General features: G+C 45.6%; 1 protein-coding gene across 19 annotated transcripts in view; it reads left to right on the top strand.

The window, feature by feature from the left end:
* Positions 1 to 22,094, top strand: part of ZNF618 (zinc finger protein 618) — a 164,659-nt gene that overhangs the window by 48,887 nt on the left and 93,678 nt on the right. For all 19 annotated transcript variants that reach the window (XM_069770888.1, XM_069770893.1, XM_069770885.1 and 16 more), the window contains exon 2: positions 20,498 to 20,541. In XM_069770888.1, the coding sequence (XP_069626989.1) occupies positions 20,498 to 20,541 (44 nt within the window). The remainder of the gene's footprint in view (positions 1 to 20,497; positions 20,542 to 22,094) is intronic.

Below are 22,094 nucleotides of genomic sequence, written 5' to 3'. Positions count from 1 at the left end.
TTGGCCTGGTCTTGATTTGCACTTCTGTTAGCGTGTGCTTAACTATTACTGCCTTCGGAAGAAGACTTGATAGATTAGTTCCCCTTTAAAACCAAAAAAACGAAAACAAAACTAAGCCCATGATGCACCACAGAAACATTTATTAAAAAAAAATAAAGAAAAAAAAGCCATTTTGATTCAAAATGTTTCAAAAACTGTTGTAAGATGACCTTAAAATTCAGGTTATTGGTGCCAATGCAAGAGGAAATTTTAAAATAATTTTACTGATTACTTTGTGCTATCTCTGCTGCCTTTTTTACAACATCATCAGCCATGGGAAATTCTCCTTGTGTAGGTCAAGAAGTTTACTGTTAATGTTGTATGTTTAATTCTTCTTTCGTTATAAGGAAGGACATGATTCATGACATTGGCATTCCCATGCTGCCAGCAAGAGCTGTTGTAAAAAGCTCTGCTCTCAGCGTGAACGGGGGTCTCCAAAACTGGCCTGGACCAGGACAGGCAGGAGGACAGGGACCTCTGCGCTCCCCATTGGGCAGAGCATGCTTTTCTCACCCAAAGAGCCTTGCACTTTTATCTCTGGTGTCAGCCAGTAAATCAAAATCTGGGTGGCTCAGCACATGGGTGTACCATGGGGGTGAAGCTCCCAGTCATTTATTTTAATATATTTGCTAAAATTTTAATAGAAACGACAAAAAAAGCCCATATAAAGCCCTAAGTGTTCTTACAGTTTTTTGGTTTGGTTTTTTTTTGAGTGCAAGTCTTTATGAGCTTCAGGTATTAAAGGCTTTCCCAAAATTCAAATGTGCTGGCGTGTGGGATGGGATTTGCAAAGCACCTGCGTGGCGGCTGCTTGCGAGCGGAGCCGGTGCCCCTGGGCATGGCACGGTGGGATGGGCGCCTGCCGAGGCGTGGGTTTGCACTGGGGCTGTTTGTTTAAATTCTTCCCTACTTCCTTATTGCCCAAGCGTCTTTTCTTTTTGTTCGCTTGACAGCAGCGTTGAGGACATGGGCTAGCGATGCTATTATATTTATTTCCTAGTTCTGTTTGAAAAATAAATGAGTGGGAGCTGCCGGTGACTCTGCAAGGTCACCGGGCACGTGATGTGTACATGATTCATTAATGTTATTTCTTCTTCACTTTGTCAAAAAAGGAAAAAAATTATACAAACAGCCCTGAAAAGGCTCTTTTGACCTCACTTTGCCTGATCCATGCTGTCTTGTGCCACCAGTTGTTGCGTCCTCGCATCCTCGTGTCACCCTTACTAATACAAATAGTTAAAGCGATTTGAATTAACCGCTCATGTGTGCGGCCCCATTTTGGCTTTAGCTTTATTTCCCTGGCTGAAGTCAAGCGCAGGAGGAGGCGTGGACTGGGTGTGCGGGAGGGTCCGTCCCGGTGCTGGGTGCCTGCTGCGTTGGGCTGCAGAGAGCCTGGGGCTGGTGGCTGGTCGTGGGAGGGCCTGTCTATTTTTGTGTATAATAAAAATACTACTTTGTTCATTACCCGGGGAATATAGGCCGTGACTGACAGCCATTTTGCTCGTCATTAATAGCTCTACATAATCTCGAAACAAGACTTTTCCTGTGATATATCTGTAAAACAAAGCAAAACAAAACAACCTTTCTTCCTTCAGTATCTCTAACGCGCCATCCCCCTCCCAAACAAACAAAAAAAATCCCGATTCCTCCTCTCCTCTGACGAACAATGACTCATTCAGCTTATTTTTTTTTTCTTTACTTTTTTTTTTAATTTTTTGTTTTGGCCTTTGCTTCCCTTGGGTGGCTGCGTTGCAGGCGGAGCTGGCAGCAGTGCCGCTGGTGAAGATTGCCCAACTCCAACGAGCCCCTGCGTTTGACTCTTTATAACTCTGCCAAAACTTTTTAAGTGTTTGGGCTGAAATTTTCCAAGCCAGGTGTCTGCCTAAGGGGGAAATTTGTTTGGAGAAGTTGCAGCAAAAACTACCGCTGCCCTGGCTGATGAATGGGATTCAGAGGAAGAGGGTTTGCTCATAGTGAGCCCAAAAAATTGCCGTGGGTGTGGGGGAAAGCGCGTTGCACTGGACCCAGGCAATTCTGGGCCCCTGCCCCTCACGAGGGTGGGTCTTTTGTCTTTTGCTGATCTTCCCTCCTAAATGTGGTTAAATGACCCTCTGGGCTCTGGTAGCTGGTTGGGCTGGTGCAGTCACTGAGCGCTTGGCTCCTCTGGGGCAGGAGGAAAAAAAACATCTCGGGCATCGAGTGGAAAACCGGGAGAACTTTTTGTATTTCAGGGATATGGCACTGTGGAAAAACAGCCCAATCCAGCTCAGAAAGTACTAGAGCTGCAAATGCTCAGCAGAACCTCAAGAGAAAAGGGCAGTTGGGGTGGCACACAGCAGGGCGGGAGGCTGAGCAGAGCATCCTTCCTGCATCTTTGGTGTCCCCGCATTGCCCAAACCCAGGTCTGGAGGAAAGCACAAATGGGGGGGGGGTGGGGGTGGGGAGAAAAATCAAAATCTAATTATTTCTAGAAAATATTATAAAAATTTTAATTCTAAATGAAAAAAATGATTAGGCACAAACATTGCAGAATCAATGACCTGATCATCCAGCAGCAGCCCTGGCCAGGTCAGTCTGGCTGCTAGAAATTTTCTATTTTCCCCCTTTATTTTTATTTTTTTCTAAATCAAACTGAGTGCTGGAAAGGTTGAGGGTCTCGTGGAAGAAGCAGCGTGTGTTCAAGCAACTTGGGGCTGTGTCAGAGCATGGGGCAGGCTGGTGGCACATCGCACAGGGTGGATTCCACCAAAATGTTGGTATTTTCTGACTTGATTTTGCAACAGTGTTATTTTTCAATGTGGTTTTAATGTAGTCCCTGCATGGGGTTAAGTTTCCAATACGGGCTTTTAAACCCAGCTTTTTTTGATGGTGTCGTTCATTGCTGCTTGGTGACCGTGGTGGGTCGGACTCACCGTCAGACTCCCCAGAATTTATGAGCCTGTCAGTTCATGCATCCCGTTGTTTACTTTCTCTCATTTTATCTGCTAATTTCCAAATTCTTTCACATTTTTCCTTTCAACCTAACGTCTTAATTCTGGTGCTTTATTAATCTATCTAATTATGTTGAGTTCAAGTTGTTTGAAATCCACTTATGTTGGCATAGGAAGTACTTACTATATTAATCAAACGATCCAAGGTGGCTTCTTCTCTGAAGTCCTTAAGTTGTGCTATACATATTCCTCCTAATAATACCGAACTTCGTAACAATGCACGTTTCCTCTATGTTCCCAAGGAGACACTGAAATACATTAATTCTGTGATTTTTTTGAGTATACCGATAATTCATCCAGGGGTGTGATGTTCCCTCGCGTGGACACATGAAACACCATCAGTATCCAAAATGCCAGCAATGGTCTCTGTGGGGTCTGCAAAAGGCTGTAGGGAAACAGCTGCTTATAACATAAAGTAGTTTTCTTAAAGATTTCAAATATAATAACATTTGAAATAACATACTGAGTATTGAATATTTGAATAATGTAATAAAAAGTTTTCTTAAAGATTTCAAAGTTTTCTTTAAATAAGCTTTTAGGAAGGACTGCCTAGGCGAGGGGGCGGACACTGGGAGGGCTCTTGTTTTGGGTGGAAAGCATCGCTTTTGCGATCACCATTTTGTTTCTGGCAAAACAAGAAGATGGTGGCGCTTGGTTTTGCTCGGCATGTATTTCTGAGCAAACGCTGTGGGTGAAGATTTGCTCCATCTCTACAGGAGCAGAGCGGTGTTTCCCACATGTATTTTTTGAATTTTCATGAGCGTTTTCCGTTGCTGGGTCATATGGCCAGTGAAACCTCATAAAGGTGGCGGTGGGGTTTTCCCCCAAATTTTGTGTCCCCCGCGTGCCCCAGCTCTGTGGTGAGTGCTGGACAGGGGGAAGGTCATCAAAAACCTGCAGAAACCAAGTTTCTGAGTCAAACTGGAGGTTCAGAGCAAGGGATTTAGCTCTGGTTAGAGCTGTACTTTAAATAATGCAGTCAAGCCGGGGAAGGGAAGGCAACACAGAGGAGTGCGGAGCTTAATTCTAGGTCTGACAAACCCCAGTGCTGGAGAAACTAAACCTATAGGGTTTAGTCAGAGGAGCCCAAAAGTGCTCAAGAAGCAGCATCTCAGTTGCTAAGACAGCGGAAACAATACCAGCCACGGCAACTCTCAGTGGGAAGAGAGGAGAAATGTAGAAATTAGAGGCATTTAGGACCATGAATGAAAAAACCCTGCATTTTTTGCTGATGCCTTAGAAGTCTCTCCCCACCCAAAGCCGTGCGATGCCATTAGTGACACCAGGGAAGTGGTGGGACCATTGGAAACGCGTGGCTGGCTCCAGCCTCTGGCAGCGTTGTGCTCTGCTCTGCTCATCAGCAGGCTTTGCCCTGTGCTTTTTTTGGGTCTGGCATAAAGTTAGTTAAATGAGGTGGTGTAAACACGGAAAGCTTTGAAAATTTAGTTTAGTGTTTCTAAATAAATACAAAAGACAGCCAGTGCATGAGCGTGCGTGGGAGAGGATGGCTTGGCTCGTAGGGAGGATGAGCATCCTTCTGCCTTTGCATATTGACACCGGTGACTTTTTTTTCAGACAGCAGCTATCAGAATAAGGGCTGGGTACCAGTTTTTTTCTCCCCTTGTCCTGTTTGTGCTCCTCTGTCTGTAGAAAAGAGTTGTTTGTCTGTTGGGTGATTTGGGAGCAAGAGTTTTCCCAGCTGGACTGGTCCTTGCAGCATCAGGCATGTACCAGATAACAGCCCCTATCCTGAGCTAAAGTGTGTCACGCCAATAATAGCATTAAGGTTTCAAACTGAAGGAGGGATACTTTTTTTTTTGTGGTGGTTAATGATTAATTAGGTCAAATTCTCCAAAATTAGACTGCTGGAGAAGGAATGGGCCAACAATTTGCATTTTGACAAAACCTTGCGACAGAAACTGATGGGGGCTGATTCCACCTCCTCCCCCTGCACGCTCTGTCCCATGCCCCAAACTCACTTTTCCCCAGAATAGGTTCATTTTTAAAATTGTATCCAGTAATATCCCAATTTCCGTTCCCCCCCCCTTTTCAAATCTTGCATTAAACCCCTGTAGATTCTGCTTTAAGTAGGCAATTAAGCTAACAACATAATTATATCCCTTAATGCTCATTTTAACCGATTTAGAGAAGAAACAAAAGGGGAAAGCAGCTTCAAATATATGGGAATAAAATTCCGTTGTAAAGATATTTTTGATACTTGTGATAATTTGTGCGAAGTGCAGAGTTTGCCCATTAGTGGCTGCAGGGAAGCCTGGAGGTCACATTTAAGAGCGTTACAGGCACTGTGGGGTTTTACCTTCTGAATGTCCTTTTTCTGAACCCTCTCCCAACTGCAAATTTCGGGGAATCCCAGGAGAGTTGAGAGTATGTCCACTTCATACTGCAATATAGCGGCTGCATAGCTGTGGCATGATAGGTTTTTCTTTTTTTTATTACCTAGGCAATTAGTCACCAGAGACCAATACACTGAGTCTGCAAGCTGCTGCCTTGCCATATGTATAAGCTGAAAAATAGAGCACTGCAAAATAACATAGATGGAGAATTATTGTAGTGAATCTGTGCCGATGTAGTGAAGCTCCTTTGCTGCCCATGCAGAGGCAGACCCGAAGGGCAGCCATGCCCTTGTGGTAGCAAGCAGAATAACTTCCGTGGTTTGGGAGGCTCAAAGTTGTATGAAGACCCTCTGAGCTTAGAGTCAGGAAGCTGCTTTGGCATCTCAGATCTTGCTGGGGTACCCAAATACTGGGCTGGAGCCTGACTTTCTGAGGTTGGCTGGTTGACTCTGATAGACTGATGTTGCAGTACAGGTGCAAGTATCTGTAGACACTGCTGTCCTTTGCAGAAACATGTGTTCATTTTCACTCTCCTTTGCCATGCTAATTCCAGTAAGGACATGGAGGTGCCATTCAAGCAGTTTGGCCCATGTTTGTGCATCCTGGGACAAGCATCTCAGAGCCATAAGGATCCTGTCTCAGTGTGCGAGTGGCAGCGATGATCTAGATCTAGTGAGGAGCACCAGCTTGACCATCTTTTCTGGATCATTCAGGTGAACGTAAAACAATTAATATTTATTTTTCTTAAGAAAAAGACCTAGGGATAACCTGACGCTAAAGCAGCTGGGATCCTTGAGCAGAGCCACGTATATGCCAGTATGGTCACATTGCCTATCTGCGCACATTGGCCGTGCCGTGTAGGCACCTTGGTTTCTGGGGGCTGGGAGCTTCGATAAGTAAATACTCAGACAATCACTTCTTCAGGAGCTTTGATTAGACCTGCAAGATGCTTTCTCACATGCTCACCAGTCCCTGGAGGAGGTGTTATGGGTGATATCAGCAGATATTCCCCTGGACAACCAACTCTTCGGCTTCTCTACAGACACTGCGCACCAGGAGTGCCATGAGCATCTCTTGGAGCTGTGGCTTCATGGACTGGAGCTTCTGTTAGTTTGAAGGAGAAGGTGGCTTATAGTTTAGTTTTCTTTACATCAATAAATACTATTAGATAATAAGAATTTTCCATTTTTGCTAAGGTACTCTGGTTTGAAACCACCAATGTAGGAATTAAAAGTTGTCTATATCATTCCTAGTGTCTAGGGAGATGGTGTGCCTTACATACGGGGTTTTTGGTGGTTGTGGTTGGCAAAGGAATACAGTATAATTAACTGTATGTTGGCAGTCGTGCTAGATAAAGAAGTGAAGGAATTGGGGAAGGATGGGTATTCTCTGGTTTGAATAATGTCTATTGCATGACTTGCTAATGTGAGAGGAGGGGTTGTTTCCAGTGTAACGTCCTAGGTTATCTCCAGTCCCAGTTCAATCACCATCCTGCTTGTTGCAGGTGTTCAGCTTGTCTTGGCAGGGTAAAGCTTGTCTGTGAGACACTTACTGGGCTCTTGAGCCTGAGCCCTAACACACTGGAGCAGTTTGACCTTGCTTTTTCTCTGAGCCTGGACATGGGTTAACTTTTTCTTTCCTCTTTGTGCAAAATACGATATCATGGCTTATTGCCAGGTGCCCACCAGCCCAGAGCAGATCTCTGACCTGCTGTAACTTTAGCAAACGTTGTCCAAAGCTCCAACCAGGGGTGTCTGCTCACACCTTTGGGGATGCGTTACAATGAGTGAGGACATGTATGGCATTTTTGAAGAATTGGAGTTGTCCCAGTTAAGTTGCCAGCTCAACAAAGCAGGAAAAGGCTGGAGTGAAGACGCTTTTGAGTACTTGTAATGGTGAAGCTCTCCAAAACGTTCTCCACACCCTGTCCTGCCCTGCCCTTGCCTGGGGATGTGCGTCTCTCATGTGCCCGCCTCTCTGCAGCCAACCTTCTCCTAGACTCAGGAACGTCCTGGGTCCTCCTTTGTATTTAGAACAATGTGGGGGCAAAGTGCATCAAAGCAGAGGTCCCTCACCTGGGATCGAGTTTGGGGATTCAAGGACAGTCCCCAGTATTCACTGGGCTTTTACACAGATACCCTGAATTGTCACAGCTTCCCATACTTTTAGTCCCACACTTGGAGTGTTATGTGCGGAAAACAGTTCTTGGGCTGAAGAAATTTTCCAGATGTTCAGTAGAATAATTTATTGAAGGTGATGTGCTTTTGGCGAGTCCTGAAGTTTTTGGTATACCATGTGCCTTGAGTGCAAAAGAGTTCATATAGAAAGTATCCGTGGCTGCTGCTGAGGTTATATATGATCTGAGTGGAAAACAATGAACCCAAGATGAATAACTGTCTGTGGCGCTGCTGCAGCATGAAGTGTAGGTGAACATCATTTGTTCTTTTTCAGTGGAAGAGCTTGTGGAACCTGGCACACGTGAGCTTTTCCCAGCCCAGCATCTTCCACAGTTGGTACTCATGGGGGACTGGAGCAGGCTGCTGGCTGGAGGATTTCTGGTGACACGTCTGAAGGAGGAAACAGCCCTTGGCCTAATATTTTTTTCATGCAAAGGACCACAGATCCACTTCAGTGGGTTCATTGCTCCATTCTCAACTTGGAGGCAGAACCAGCCCTGTCTGGCTCTGGCGGCAGCAGCCTGTGTTGCAGGGAAACCCAGGCTTCATTGGGAAATCAGGCTTCAATGCTTGGGCTCAGGGATTTCTCCCTAGTTCTTAGACATGACCCAAGGCTGCATCTGAATTTTGAGGGGGCAATCACACCCCTTGGCTTTCCTTTCAAAGGACTTTGCAGCAGCTGCTGGCCTGCAAACTAGCAGTGGACTAATGATGCTGCCTGCAAAATTCAACCCTGAAATGGATCCTTGTAAGAACTTTTGTACCTTTTTCACATCACAGTGGCAGTTCTCCCGCGCTGCTCCGACAGATCTGTCTGGCAGCAGGGCTGTGCAAATAATAGATTTTTTTGGTTTCCTTGAAGCTCTGACAAATTGAAAAATTCCTTTTCAGGTTGAGCCAAAAGAAAAATGTATTCATTTTAGTTTTTGTTGATGACCAGAAAATAAAGAATATCTTTTTGGGTTGCATAGTTTTGAGCTGAAGAGAATCTGGGGCTTCTGAGTGCTTCATTTAGATTTTGAGCAAATCTTTAGAGTTCTTGCTTTAAAAAATAAATAGGACAGATATTTTGTCTGTAAGAATCAGAAAATTTTAAATGTCAGACTCTGTCAATTCCACTTTTTGAAAATGAGTGTCATATTCTATTGTATGAATGGTTCAGCAAAAATGACACTAATCCATGCAATGGTTGGTCTTGCTATAGCTACACTTTTGGCTGAAAATAATTTCCCTGCAGCTCTATGCCCTCATTTTTTTCAGTTCCATGAACTACAGAGAATTGAAGGTCATGCAGGTCAGGTCCGGGTGATGTTTGTCCCATGCAAACTGCTTGAAAAACAGTTTCTTTAGCCCAACCAATTGCTTGGAGATGTCAATTTGGAAGTAACGAAAGTGAAGGTCGGTGGTACGGGGTGACATCCCGCTCTTCCTAACGCCATGCCCGGTTTGAGGACTTCTGCGTGAGGGTTGTGGGGTCACCATCCCCTCTGCCCTTGGGCAATATTTGGGTTATCTCAAGAAGAGAAGCGGTGTCTCAGCAGGATCGCTGCTGCAGCCTTCACGGGATGTACCCAGGAAAAGTTGTTTTTCCTCTTCCCTTATTTTCCAAATTGCCGTCATTCTTGGGAAGCTGGCAAACCCACCGCCCTTGCTGAGAGCAGCTAGGCTTTTCTGTGTTTTTTGGTCTTTTTTTATTTTGGTTTCTTTTTTTTTAATCTTGGAGGCTGGTTTGTTTATTTATTGATTTATATCTGCTTGGGGAGTCGATCTGGTGATATTTATAGGATTTGTGGTTGGCTGATGGGAGTTATTTTGCAAGCAGAATTTCTAAGATTTCTACTTTAAGCCTGCTTTTTCTCCAACTTCCTTCATTTCCCCCCCCCTTCTTCTCTTTTCTCTTTTTTCTCTTTTTTTACTGTTTTTTTCCTTGCTTTTTTCTATTTTTTTTTCATTTTTGAGGGAGCCAGGCAGACTAAACTCTTTCTGAATTTCCCCCCTGTAATTACTGCTCTTTTTTAAGTTTGAAAAAGTTATCCAGCTTTGTGTGCCTTCCCCCCTTCTTACTTTTAGGTCGATGTGGTTTGACTTTTTTTTTTGCCCTTTCCAAAGTAAAATTACCACCATTTCATGCTATTAAAAAAAAGCCAATCACACGAAACTGGGAGAGAAGGTGGTGTCCCGTAGTTAACCTGCCAACAATAAATGTTTTAGTTTCAACCTCATAGCCTATCTCTAAATCCTACAAGGGATTTTGTTTATTAGGATAAAATTTATATTTTCCAAATCGACAGCCTTCCCCACTAGCGTCGGGAAGGGGTCTTGGGTGCCAGCCTCGCAGGGGACCCTTGGCCAGCGCTGGACCTCCTTATGGTCCTGTTCCTAACACCATCTCACTGTGATATTTATCAAATTACACATTTCTTAATTCTAGATACTAATTTCTGCCTTGGATTGTCATGTATTTGACAAATGTTTAATTCTTCATTATGTACCTCAGAATTAAGCTGAACATTGTCAGTACCTGGCATCTATGCAGTGCTGTTAATCATGGAGGGACCCAAAGCATTCTCCAAAATTTACAAAAAAAAGAGGTAAAAACAACTCCAAAATGTACAATTCTGCCCAGGGATCACATTGCTCCCACTGAAACACAGATGACTTAACCATGAGCTGGAGCAGCTCCTCTGGGATATGCTTCACAGCCTCTGCAGATTTAAAGGGCAAAGTTTTAGTCTTACGAAAGCTTCTTCCAAGAAGTGCTTCATCGCAGGCTCTGAGGTCCACAACGCTGTGGCTGGCTCACCGGTGTGAGCCATCCTCTGAGGATGTTCTTGAGATGAGTTGGTTTTGGTTTTTGTTTTAATTTTTCCTTGCATATTGGGTTGGGGCTTCTTGCAGGTCACAGACTCTTCCAAGAGACCAGCAGGATGGTCAGTATGAGTCTGTCCTTCTCATGCTGGAAAGCGTGTTTCATGGACAGATGGGAGGTACCCAGTTCAGACATGGTTTTTCCTCTAGATACAGGCTTGGCTAACTCTTCCCCAGCATCCTTTTTAATGCGCAGAGGGCAGGATTTGAGCATCTACAAGAGCTCATGATACAGGTGGGCCTGTATCTGGTGGGCCATCTTGCTGTCAGGTACTTGTCCTGCTTCAACGTGCATCAGGAGTGCAGGCTAGCAATGGCAGAAAATGCTCCTGCATAGGATCCGTGTTGCAGCGTTGCGCCTGCAGGAGCGTCTGGATTTGGACATCCTGCTGTCTGAGAGCTTGAGGGGTCTCCTGGCTGGTCTTAGCTTTGGCCAAACCATGCCGAGCTCTGTGACCACCACCTCCGCACCAGGACTGCCCGGGAGGCTGTGCTCCCTGCCACTCGTCTCCATCCACTGCGAACCCCTGCTCTTGCCGTGATTGCACAGAGACTTATTTTAGGGTAGATGAAACCGTTCCCGTTCAACTTGCGCTGAGCTCTTCCACATGCACTGGAGATACAATCGTTTCTCAGGTTGCTTCCCATCAGCTTAGCTGTGGTGAGAGCCCATGCACGTGTTCCCAGCCTGCTCTGCTTGCGAGGTTAAACTCAACTTTCAGGTCTTTCCCACTGCATTGTGTCGTCGTCCGACAGGGCACGGCCAGACCTCCACAGGTGGATGGTTCCTGGTGGTTCCTGCCATGGGGTAACTCCTGCGGTGGGAAGCTATCGCAGCCCCATCAGACGCAACGTTTCAAAGCAAAGCCTGCCTACGCGCAGCCAGGAGATGTGCCTGCTCACAAATGCCTGAACGAAACGTGTTTAACGGCACTTCTGTAGTAAAACGTGTGGGAAGCCGTGTATAAATAAGTCCTATTTTAATTTTTTTTTTTTTCTTCCGTGTGCACTCGTAGCTTGTTAGATACGTTTGTTTTATCAACTTGGAAAAGTGCCTGTAACAGGATTTTTTTTAAATTGATTTCCTGAGAGTTTCCTGTGAAATTGGAAACCTGGAAAAATGGGTGGATTTCTGAAATGCTATCGCATGGCTCCTTCTCCCCTTTTTTTTCCCCCACGTTAAAAACAATAATCCTCTCCTCCCCTCCAAGGTTTCATTCCATATACATTTATTCTTTAAAAATATTTCCAGCTGTTTCTTTTGCTGGGAAACTCATACCATCTGTAAACAACTGCTTGATGCAGATAATTCTGTTGTTTTGCCTGGTCACTCTTTATTTTCCAGCTTTTATAATATGAGAGTTCAGAAGTAATCAGTAATGCCTTTTCTCCTCTTCACCCTCAATTTGATTATTTTTCTCATAAAGAACAGAGTAAGGAGAGCACTGAGCAACAGGAGATGGAAAAAATATTTTGATTACTTTTCAGTTGCTTATAATCAAGGAGTAACTCTTTAAATCCAGACCAATTTGCTGCATTGATTTAATTCATAATTTTAATTTCATGAATGTTTTGGGAAAAAAAAAAGGTACATCAGGTTGAAGCTTTTTAATATTTGCTTGAACATTTGTAGTTTTAGCTTAAAATTTATTTGATGTTCCCTTTCTTCGCTCTACTTCTGCTAGCATGTGCTAGTTGAATTTCCCTGGGCTGCCACGGGAGAAAAATTGAAATTCAAAGCACAGATTCTGCCAGTACTTTCAGCAAGTTCATAAAATTACTCATACAAATATTCCCCTGACTCAAAGGCAACTGCTTACAGCCCTTAAACATGTCTGCGACTATCTGAAGTATCGGGAGCCAAAGCGAACGGTAGGTGACACGAAAACCTGGGGTCCTTCAAAGGCAATTTTTTTTCCATTTCAAGAGGGAAAAGCGCTGGCGTGGTTCAGCGCCTGGCCAGGCTGGTGCTGATTTTGTGATGGGATTTTTCATTGCCTCGCTGATTTTGGTGTTTGCACAGCTCTTCTGGTTAGCAAAACCCCATGTGTGCCTTTTCCAGCAGGAATTCGATGTTTTCAGTTTGAAACTTCTTAGAAGAACTTGTAATTACAAGTTACTGAGACAGGTCGGAAATTGGGCAGATGCAGGCAACACACCCAAGTTATTAAATTAAGATTATAAAATGGGAAGAAAATAAACAGTAGGCAAGAAGTAAATACAATGAAACTGAATGAGAATAATTTCTAGACTTTAATAGTGAATTGTTATTATTATTATTATTATTATTGTTATTATTATTATTAGCCTACTTAAAATTTTTACCTCTACGCAGCAACTTTCTCTGCCCCAGGTAAGAGTTTGGGGAGAAGTTTGAGCAAACCCAGTCCCACCATTTGCAAGACTAAGCAAAAAAAAAAAAAACCTAAAAAAAAAGAAGTTAAAAGAAAAATAATTCTCTTGCCAATACAAAGAGAATTGAAATCAGTGTAGAGAGGGCCCCCGGGTGAAGTCAGAAGTGAAACTACAAGAGCAGAGGGGATCGTTCCCGTCTCAGCTTTTCCAGTGAAATCCCGTGCTCGTGCCTGACCTTTGCATTGGGCTGATCAACCTCCTAGCTGGTTTTGTCATTAGTGTTTGTTACTAATTAGTATTTGGGAGGCACCTAGCGGTTTCATGGCGACTGGGAACCTGTGGGAAGGCGAGCGGTGAGAAATATCATCAGCTGTTAATTATCCCTGATACTGCAGGGATGGGCAGCGGGAGAGGGGGGGTCACTCCACACCTCCATGGGTGGGACTGGAGGAGACCCCCGGCTTCACTGGGGGTGGCTGGACGGGGGGCAAGAGTGTCTCCTCCACAGTGGTAATGCTGTCTGGCGGTGGAAGGTCCTGGGTGTCCTTGCCTGAGCACTGTGATCCTGCGGTACTGTTGCCCTTGGTGATGGTGTTCGCTGGCTTAAGGTCTTCTTGACACGCGTCCTCTTTGGGAGGTTGGCCGTCAGCAAGAAGGGGACGTGGCCAGGGCCCTGGCCAAGCTTGGGTGATACTGTTTTCCTATCTAGAAACCACTCTGATTTCTTTTTAGGCTGAGCAGCCGTCTTCAGCAGGCATTTTTTTCCACATGTAAATGCGGTGGAGATGCTCGTGTGGGTGAGTTGGCTGCTCAATAAACCTCGTGAACTTCAGTCTGCTCAAACACGCTCTGGACACGGGGCTTTGGAGCAACCATGTGGGGAATGACGGGGTCCCTGTGTCTCCAAGTGCCAAGTGTCAGGATGCTCTGTCTGTCCAGTACAGGGGTGCTGGGGACAGGTCTTGTCCCTGTAGGTCACAGTCACCTTGGCACCTTCCCATGAGTGAACCTGGGAAATCTCAATGTTAAATTAAGTCTTTCTAAAGCTTGGTTTACATAACGCATATGGCTGGGAGTAACAAGCACCCTCTTCTCACGCTGGAGACTTTCCTGTAGGCTGTGTTAGAGCCCAGATGAGATCACTGGTCTTCACACCAATGGGTGGTCCATGGACTTCTGGTACCACCACGTCTCAGATGTCCCCGTGCTCCAGCAGTGGAGGTGTTGAGCATCACCTGCGTGCGTCCCTGGCAGGTTTGGTTTATACCCATCGTCAGCGCCTCTGTCATCCTTCTTGCCTGCTGGAAAGCTCATCCCTGGCTTGGCAGGAGCCGCACACGCTTCTGCGGCTGGGATGGGAGTCGTTGCCTTTTTCTTCTGATGACCTCAAGTAGAAAACACTCCCGCTATTCTCATCTAGAGGGTTCAAAAATCTCAGATTCTTTTTTTTACTGTTGGGTTTTCCCCCTTGCCGCAGGAAGAAGCACTGACCTCAGCCCATCCGCGCGCTGTTTGTTCCCGTGGCAAGGCTGCGGCTGAGTAAAAGGGTGAAATTCCTCCGAATGCTCACGAAAAATTTTGACGCTACTATTTTTTCAAGCTGCCGCCAGCATCCCTGACCCGCGTCTCAGTGATTTTGCCCCGCAGTCAGGACGGGGGTTGTTTGCAGACCCCACAGTGGGCATGGGGGGACAGGGGAGCCTGGCTCCTGGGGCTCAGCTCTGCCGCGGGACTGGAGAAGATGCCCTGGGTAGAGCTCAGATTTCCTCCTTGCAGATATTTTTTTTGTTATTATTATTTTGGTTGTTTCTTGAGGGGAAGGTGCAGCTGAGGAAATAGGCAGCGCATTCCTCCTGCCCAGGGAACTTACTTGTTCCCTGGTGGAAAATTCATCCCTTTTGGAGGCTGCCCTTACGGATCTGCAAAGGCAAAGGATGAGGATGGGACAAAGCACAGCAGCCTAAAGCGTCGGAGATCATTTTCCTGTGTGCAGGGGGAGCCTGGGCATGGGTCCTGCTCCGCTCAGCGTTGCTCCCTCCTCTTTATAAATACTGAGGGACATTGCTGAGCTTGGGGGTGTGTGAGAAAGACAACGTGGGGGTGATGTAGGGGACTGTGGTGCCGTGCAAAAGCTGGGGGTTTGGGTTTCCTTAGCATCAGCTGTATTGGCAGGAGGAAGCAAAGATCCAAAAAAAAAGGGGCACGGGTATATTTATGGGTCCTTGTGCGCTGCAGATGTTTCGGTGTGATGTGGAGCTTCTTTTTTTTTTTCTATTTAATGAAAATTAAATAGGAAACTGCCAATGTCTTGCCCTTTGTTTAAAAAAAAGGCAAAAAAAAAGGCACTTCCTGCATTTTCTGTTGCTCTGAAGTTAATAATAACAGACAGCGCAGGTAGGCAGGCCTGCAGTTATTTTTATGGCGCATTCCTTTGTGAGACGTGTTTTCAGTTGCTTCTCCCATTGCCAAATTTTAATTATTTGGAGTGAAATTTTCCACGCTGGGTGCTGCTGGCTCATTTCTAAACTGTACGTGTGTTTTGCGTTTCACCAGAAATTATTCAGCTGTCTTTGGGAAGGCGTTCAGGGAAAGTAGGTTGTGGGTTTGGGTTTTTTTTTTTTCTATTTTTTCCTCAGGTAAAACAAACAACTCGGCCCTCTTACAAAGCATCTGGAGAGTAAAGCTGACTTTCCCTGCTCTGGGAGAGGAGCTGGGGCGAGCGGCTTCTGTTCCTCCTGCAAACCCCAGGCAGAACTGGGGGCCTCTCCCCTTGACAGAGCCAGGATGAAATTCAGAGGCAAATCATGGGGCGGGGAGTAGCTGTGTGCAAATAAATAAATGGATTTAAAACCTTTCCCCCCGTGGGGAGGGCTTTGGCAGTGGCGGATGGGGGGGTCCTGGCACCCCTGTCCTGCGCTGGGTGTCATGCCCGTGGGAGCAGATCTGAGCGTGGCGTACGTGGATGCAAATCCAAGTGATTTGAATAATTGTTTTTAATCATAATTTAAGTGATCAGGCAGAAAGCCCATGCTTAAATCTACTGAAATCTCATTTAACATTTTTATGGTTTCTAGTTATTTTTTTGTTTTGCAGTAACTGTTAAAATGTGGGGTTTTTTTCCTAATATAGTGCAGCCCTTTCTATAAACATGGATTTCTCAGGTCAGTTATACATCTGCTTGGACTCCTAATTTTTGACACTTTATCCTGTTAGGAGATGTTGACTGATACATTTCTCATTTATCACATGATTTACTTTTCGCTTACGACTTGAGTCGAGGAGCATATGGCCAGAAACCACATTCTGCTTTCATGCATTTTAATTTAAAAGATATTTATTAGCGTTAGTTAAACAAAACTACCTTAAACATACCCGATATGTACAAAAGCAGCTTTAGGGAATCATATTTTGAATTGTAAATTATTTTATGTGAGAGATTGTATGACTAATTATCCAGTGTTTCAGAGCCCTGTGCCCGTCCTCCCTTGCTCACTGACTGGCAGGCAGATGCAAACTCTGCTCCTCTGCTTTTTCTATTATAAATGAAGAAGTCACCGAATTAAATTACCTGGGTAAACTGGTGCGCAGGAGATTTCTCTTTGCCCTTCCCAAAGACGCTACTTTGTCGAAAGCTGCTCTGACCCATTTCGGCACATTCTGGTTGCTGGCGGTAAAATGGTGATTTCCAGCAATTCACCACTTCGACTTGCTTACTATATTTGTAGTCCTTAAATACTGCTTTTTAGACTCTAAATGCAACATTTTCTTTTAAATGGATTAATAGCATGGCCTGCAAAAGGCATCATCCCTTCACATTGGATTCCGAATGGGTTTACTGTAAAAAATAAAAGGAAAAAAGCTTATTTCAGCCAGATTTTTAAAAATATGTGTGTGGATCTCCCAGTTTTTTCCCATCCTGAAGGTGAGCCCCAAGCAGAGCAGGAGAGGAGGAGGTCGGTTGTCTTTCGGGTGGGGTGGTGGGCTGGAGGCCAGGGGTTGCACATCTGCACGGGGTGCAGATGTTCTGCTGAGCATTGAGGTGGCAGTTACCCAGGCTGCCCCGGGGGGGTCCAGCCGGCTGCAATGGCTGGTTCTTCGGGCAGCACAAGGGGTGCTGCCACCCAGCCCTGCGCCAAAGACACGTCCACTGATTCGAGTCCTCAGGTCTTTGGCGTCAGGGTTGTTTTTGAGATTTGCTTTGTGACTGCTGAGGGTCTGAGCCACCTAAGAGGGTCCTGGGCATCGTACCACCGTGGCTCTGCCTGTTTCCGTGGAGAGCTGAGGGACATCAAATGGCTCACGTAGGTCAACTTCTGTGCACTTTGCTGAAATATTTCCTTTTTTATTAAGCTTGTAATTGTGTTTATTTTGCAACGTTTGAGGAGAACACCACAGTGCTTCTTTATTATGCTTTTTCACCTTTGCATACCCTGTACGATTGGAGATTACCTTCCTGTGCTTTGGCTGGACACGCTGTGGTCTTGGGTAGTGCCTGTGCCGGTGATTTATGATTAAATCATCTTGCGGCCTTAGGATGGGCTGGGTTTCGCTGTGCTTGGCGCTGCACAAGTGCTGAGCTAAACAGAGCTGTTCCTGAAGAGTTTCTAACCAAGACAAATTGCTGGCACAGGAAATTTGCTAGTTAGTTGCATGTTTGGAAACTGGAACAGTGTGTGAAGGTGTCTCTGGCTGGCACTTTTGGTGAGGATGGGCTTACTTAAGCATCCAGAAATGTTTAAGACAGCTAGGTCTGATTTTGTTCAGACTTTCCTTGCTGTTTTGGTCTAACAGATCCAAACCAAGAAGTCAGCTGTGGGCTTGCAGCAGCCCAAAAACAACTGCGCCAGCTCTGCCCATGTCCATTGGTGGGTTTTTAGCGTTGCCTCCATGGGAGATGCCTAGGAGATGCCTCCTCTCCAAGAGCATCTTGGCTGGTGTGAAACCATCTAGATTGAGAGCTCTTACCTCTTGTGGTTCCCTTTTTTTCCTTTTTTTTCTCTTTTAAAATAAGGAAACTCCGTAACACTGGTGGGGTCACACTGTTGCACCTCCCTTTCTGTGCTCTTCATGCACCTCTTGTCCTTTGCACTGGTATGTGCTATGTTCTGAGAGAGGAGAGTCCATGAATTGCTCATGAAAAGAGGTCAAAAAGCAAAAAAATGGCATTATAAAAAATAAATAAAAAAAAAAAGACAGAAAGGGGAAATCAGACAGGGCAGACACACACAGAATAGGGAAGGTAAGCAAAAAAAGAAGTAAATATTAAAACTGTGTATTGGCCCCAGAACATGCTGTGCAGTTGGTTGGTGATGGTTGGGAATCGCAGAGGCTGCAGTCAGCACGTCATTTATTTCCAACAATTTGTTCGCTCAGCTCCAAATACAAATATGAAAAGGAACATAAAATGAATTACATGCATGATCCTTCAGAGTAATACTTGCATTAGGTTGGGTGGTAAATCACACCAGAGGCACCAGCTAACGTGTGTATAACCAGGAATAAAATACGGCATCGCGACATCAATACGCTTCATATTGGGAGAACGATCCCTGCACGACGTGTTCTCAGAATGAATTTATATGTAAAGAAATTCTTGTTTATGTGGAGGATGAATAACTTTTCTGTCTCAGACAGTTTTCCAAAGTTTAGGTTGGCTATGTGCTTCCCAAACTGAAATATTTAATTTTTGGTAATATTTGGGTAACAGTTGGTGTTGCAGCTGGAGTCGTCTGGCAGATGACGTGAAGGCAGAGTCAAGGCTGTGCTTTTAGCTTTGGCTTCTCTATTTTGCGGCTTTCATGAGCACTTGTCCAGGCAACCTTTATGTTCAGCGGGTGTTTTTCATGTGGAATTATAGTTGCAGGAGCCTGGGCGATTGCTCTGTGATTGGGGAATGTTGGCTCGCAGGGTGACTTGCGGGGTTGCGTTGTGCAGAAAGCTCTCTAAATGGACGGGAATTGTAGCGTACCCCATCACTAGGGGATTTTGGATAACACCGGTGCCCCAGCAACCCCACAAGGTTTCTGCCCTGGCTGGATATTAAGTCTCCTTTTTCCCTTTTTTTTTTTTTTTTTTTTTTTATGCACAGATCTAATCTTCTAGAAAATGCCCCGAAGGTTTGAGCAATCTACCAGTTGCAGGAACCCATAAAGCCTTTTTTTTTTTTTTTTTCCATTGTGTAAGCATGACAAATCATTAATTTTTGATTGATTGCTTTGAATTATGGGTGCTCTGACATCCTTTCTGTAGCTGAACAGCTGTATAACAAATGAACATATCAGTGCTCACAAAAGATTGGAGATCTAACAGAAGCAATTACATTGTCAGCTCCTCCCTTCTGGCTTTTCCCAGGCAATGGAGGGAGGAAATTTTTTAACAGAAATTCCTCAAGTGTCTAACAATAATAATAATAATAATAAAATACCTTTCTCTAATTGAATTAGATTTTTATCTCTTCATTTCCAGTGGATTTCTTAAACCTTGAGAAGCCAGGATGTGTTTCTGCTTTGTGTAACTTGGAGAAACCCTTTGAACAAAATTTTACACGAAGAATTAAAAAAATAAAATCAAATTGCAATTTTTGGTTGCTATTCCTTTAAGATTTCAGAATTGCACCAGTGCACTAAATGTGACCTCCATAACTTTTAAATTAAGAATTTATGCTGGCTTGAAATTTATGAAATATTTCAGCATGAAAGAAAGCCTTTTTCCCCTCAGGAAAATTGAGCAATAAATCACAGCACTCTCGATTTACTGCCCTACAGCCAGCCAAAGATAGGATTTTTTTTTTCCTTCCCCCCTTCGTTCTGAAAAAAAAAAAAAAAAAAAAAAAGGGAAAAAAAAAAAGTAATCATATAAGACAGCTTAGCTGCTATCCTCCCACTCTCTAGAATTTTTAATTTCAGCTGTTTCTGCTTGGATTTATTTCCAATATTCCTGCTCGGCTTTTCAATTTCCTCAGTTATTAAATTTTAATTCAGTGCATTAGCATTTAAATTAAAAAAGGGTTTATTTTATCGAAATCGTTGGCTAGCCCCCATCCTGCTGCACATGAATTGCCTGTTTCTGCCATTTGCACAAAATGTGAAATGCAGCTAATATCTTTTAACTTGTGTTTGCACAAATTCAGAAATAAAATTTCTGTGTTTGGAATAATATTGTCTTTCCAAGGAAGCTTCTCATCAGAGAGCTGGGGGAAGGAGGCAAAAAGGAGGAGACCCTGGTTACTCCCTGCTCAGCCCCTTCTAACGGCCCGGAGGGGCTCAATTAGACAATTCATCACTAACGAAGGGAGGCGCGCTGGACCTGCCCCTCTAATCCAGGAGCCAGGCCATCTCAGCTTGGACATACCATTGAATTTGGCTATTTCTGCCTTATTTCCCTCCTGCAAATTGCATATTTTTGCATAGGAGGCATAGTTACTTTAGACTTTGGTAAAGCACAATAAAATAATTGCACAAGAGCAACTGGAGGGAATCGACTCAGAAAGTCTCCTCCATGGTGGGGCTGTGTCCGAAATCCTGCCTCGGCCTCCTGCAAACCTGGATTTTGGTGCACATGTCCCACCAACACTGAGCACAGGGCACGTGTGGAACTTAGAATGGAAAATCCCCAGGTATTTTGGGTGCAGTGTTCTAGCAGGAAGAGTTTGGAGGCCAGTCTTACCTTTCTTAACCTAAACAGCTTTTTATTTTTATGTCTTTTGCCCCCTTAGGCCGACGAGAGCAACAGCAGTGGGCGGAGGAGCTCTTCCAGCAGGTAGGTGGATGATTTTCTCTGCTGGGGTGGGATGTGGTGAGCAGACATGGCTCTGCTTGGTTGCAGCTCTCCATCTCGGAGACGGGTGGTGAAAGGTGACCACACAAGAGCGATGGGCTGGGAGCTGTTAGAGCACTGTGTCCATACACCCATTTTTGGATTTTGCTAAAAAGATAGATGCAAGGAGGATCATTCTGGCCTCGGGGACTGCAAGGAGACGTGGTTTGCGTGCAGTGCGGGGTGGTACAGCTGAGTCTGCCCAGCCCTGCGCCCACGCCGTGGTGTAAAGACCATTGCAGGATGAGATTCTTGGATGGAGACCTTGGGCCATGCTGCGACAGTCGGGAGTGGACCCCCCTGTTCCTGCGCAGGACAAGAGGAGAGGGGTGCCCCACCACCCCAGCCCCCTCCGATCCTGCTAAGGGATGTCTTTGCTGGTCCCACGTGGGGGACTCTGCTCCAGGTGTCCCGTTTGCTGCCACCCCCAGTGTGCGTGGTGCTGGGCAGGGTGCCCGGGGCATGCAGCAGCTCCCCGGCTGGCGTGTCCCGGCAGCCCTGCGTACTGCGGAAAGGAGGCGCGCAGCCCCGGCACGGGCAGCAGGAGGAAAGCCTGGCACAAAGGAGAGGGATGTGCTGAGGTTGGGTTTGCCCTGTGCTGTGGCCTCTCCATCTCCTGCTGATGCTGTAGGGCATCTTGCCTTGCTGGGATGCGGTAAAGATGGTGCTTCTCAGTCCCTCTCCATCTCTGTCTGGTGAAGTCAGTCCAGAGCTGTGAAAGCATGGATGAAGGGGCAGCTTTCCTTCCTTGACCAGGCACAAATTCCTTTTAGCTGGCTTTCCTCTGCAGAGCAGCACTGATGTGCCAGGCAGCGCTGGGAAAGTGGTGGGAGCCGGGAGCAAAGCATGGCTTTGGTGACGGTAAGATTTACCTGGTCCCGTGCGTGCTCGAAGCCAATTGCTGGTTGTCTGCCATCCACAAGCAAAGTGGCAAACTCACCTCCCAGGTTTAAAAGATTTTGTGGTAAAAACAGGTGGAGATGTAGAGGATGAGATGCCAGGCTGGAAACAGGAGCAACGCTGAAGATGCACCAGCGAGGGGAGCGTGTGGCCTGGGAAGGGGAGCGGGCTGCAGCAGAGCATGGAAACATCCATGAGAGTTGGAGAAGATGGTAGGAAAGTCAGGGAGGTGCCATCGCATGGTGGGATGATGCACAGCTTGTTGTGGGGACTGCCGAGCACCTGAGGCACATTTGTGGGTTACATCAGCATGGATGGGGGATGACGGACAACAGAAAACCAGAGGCAGTTTGCCTGCTGTGGAAAAAAACCAGCACGGTATGGGGGCCTGCACCCTGTCCTAGCATCATCTCTATCAGTGTCACCTGTTCCTTCCTCAGTGAGGGGGCACAGCAGTGCAGGCAGCCCCCGAACGCTGCAGTGACACAAGCAGCGAAGCTGTGATGGTGTGGCAGAAGCCACCGCTCTCTCCGCATCAGCGTGGTCTGCTCGGAGCGAGTCCACCGCCAGTGCGCCCAGACAAGTTTTACCGGTCA

Source organism: Haliaeetus albicilla, chromosome 26 (genome assembly GCF_947461875.1).
Source record: "Haliaeetus albicilla chromosome 26, bHalAlb1.1, whole genome shotgun sequence".
Lineage (NCBI taxonomy): Eukaryota > Metazoa > Chordata > Aves > Accipitriformes > Accipitridae > Haliaeetus > Haliaeetus albicilla.
Note: the sequence above shows the minus strand (reverse complement) of the source record. Positions and strands in the feature narration are given on the sequence as shown.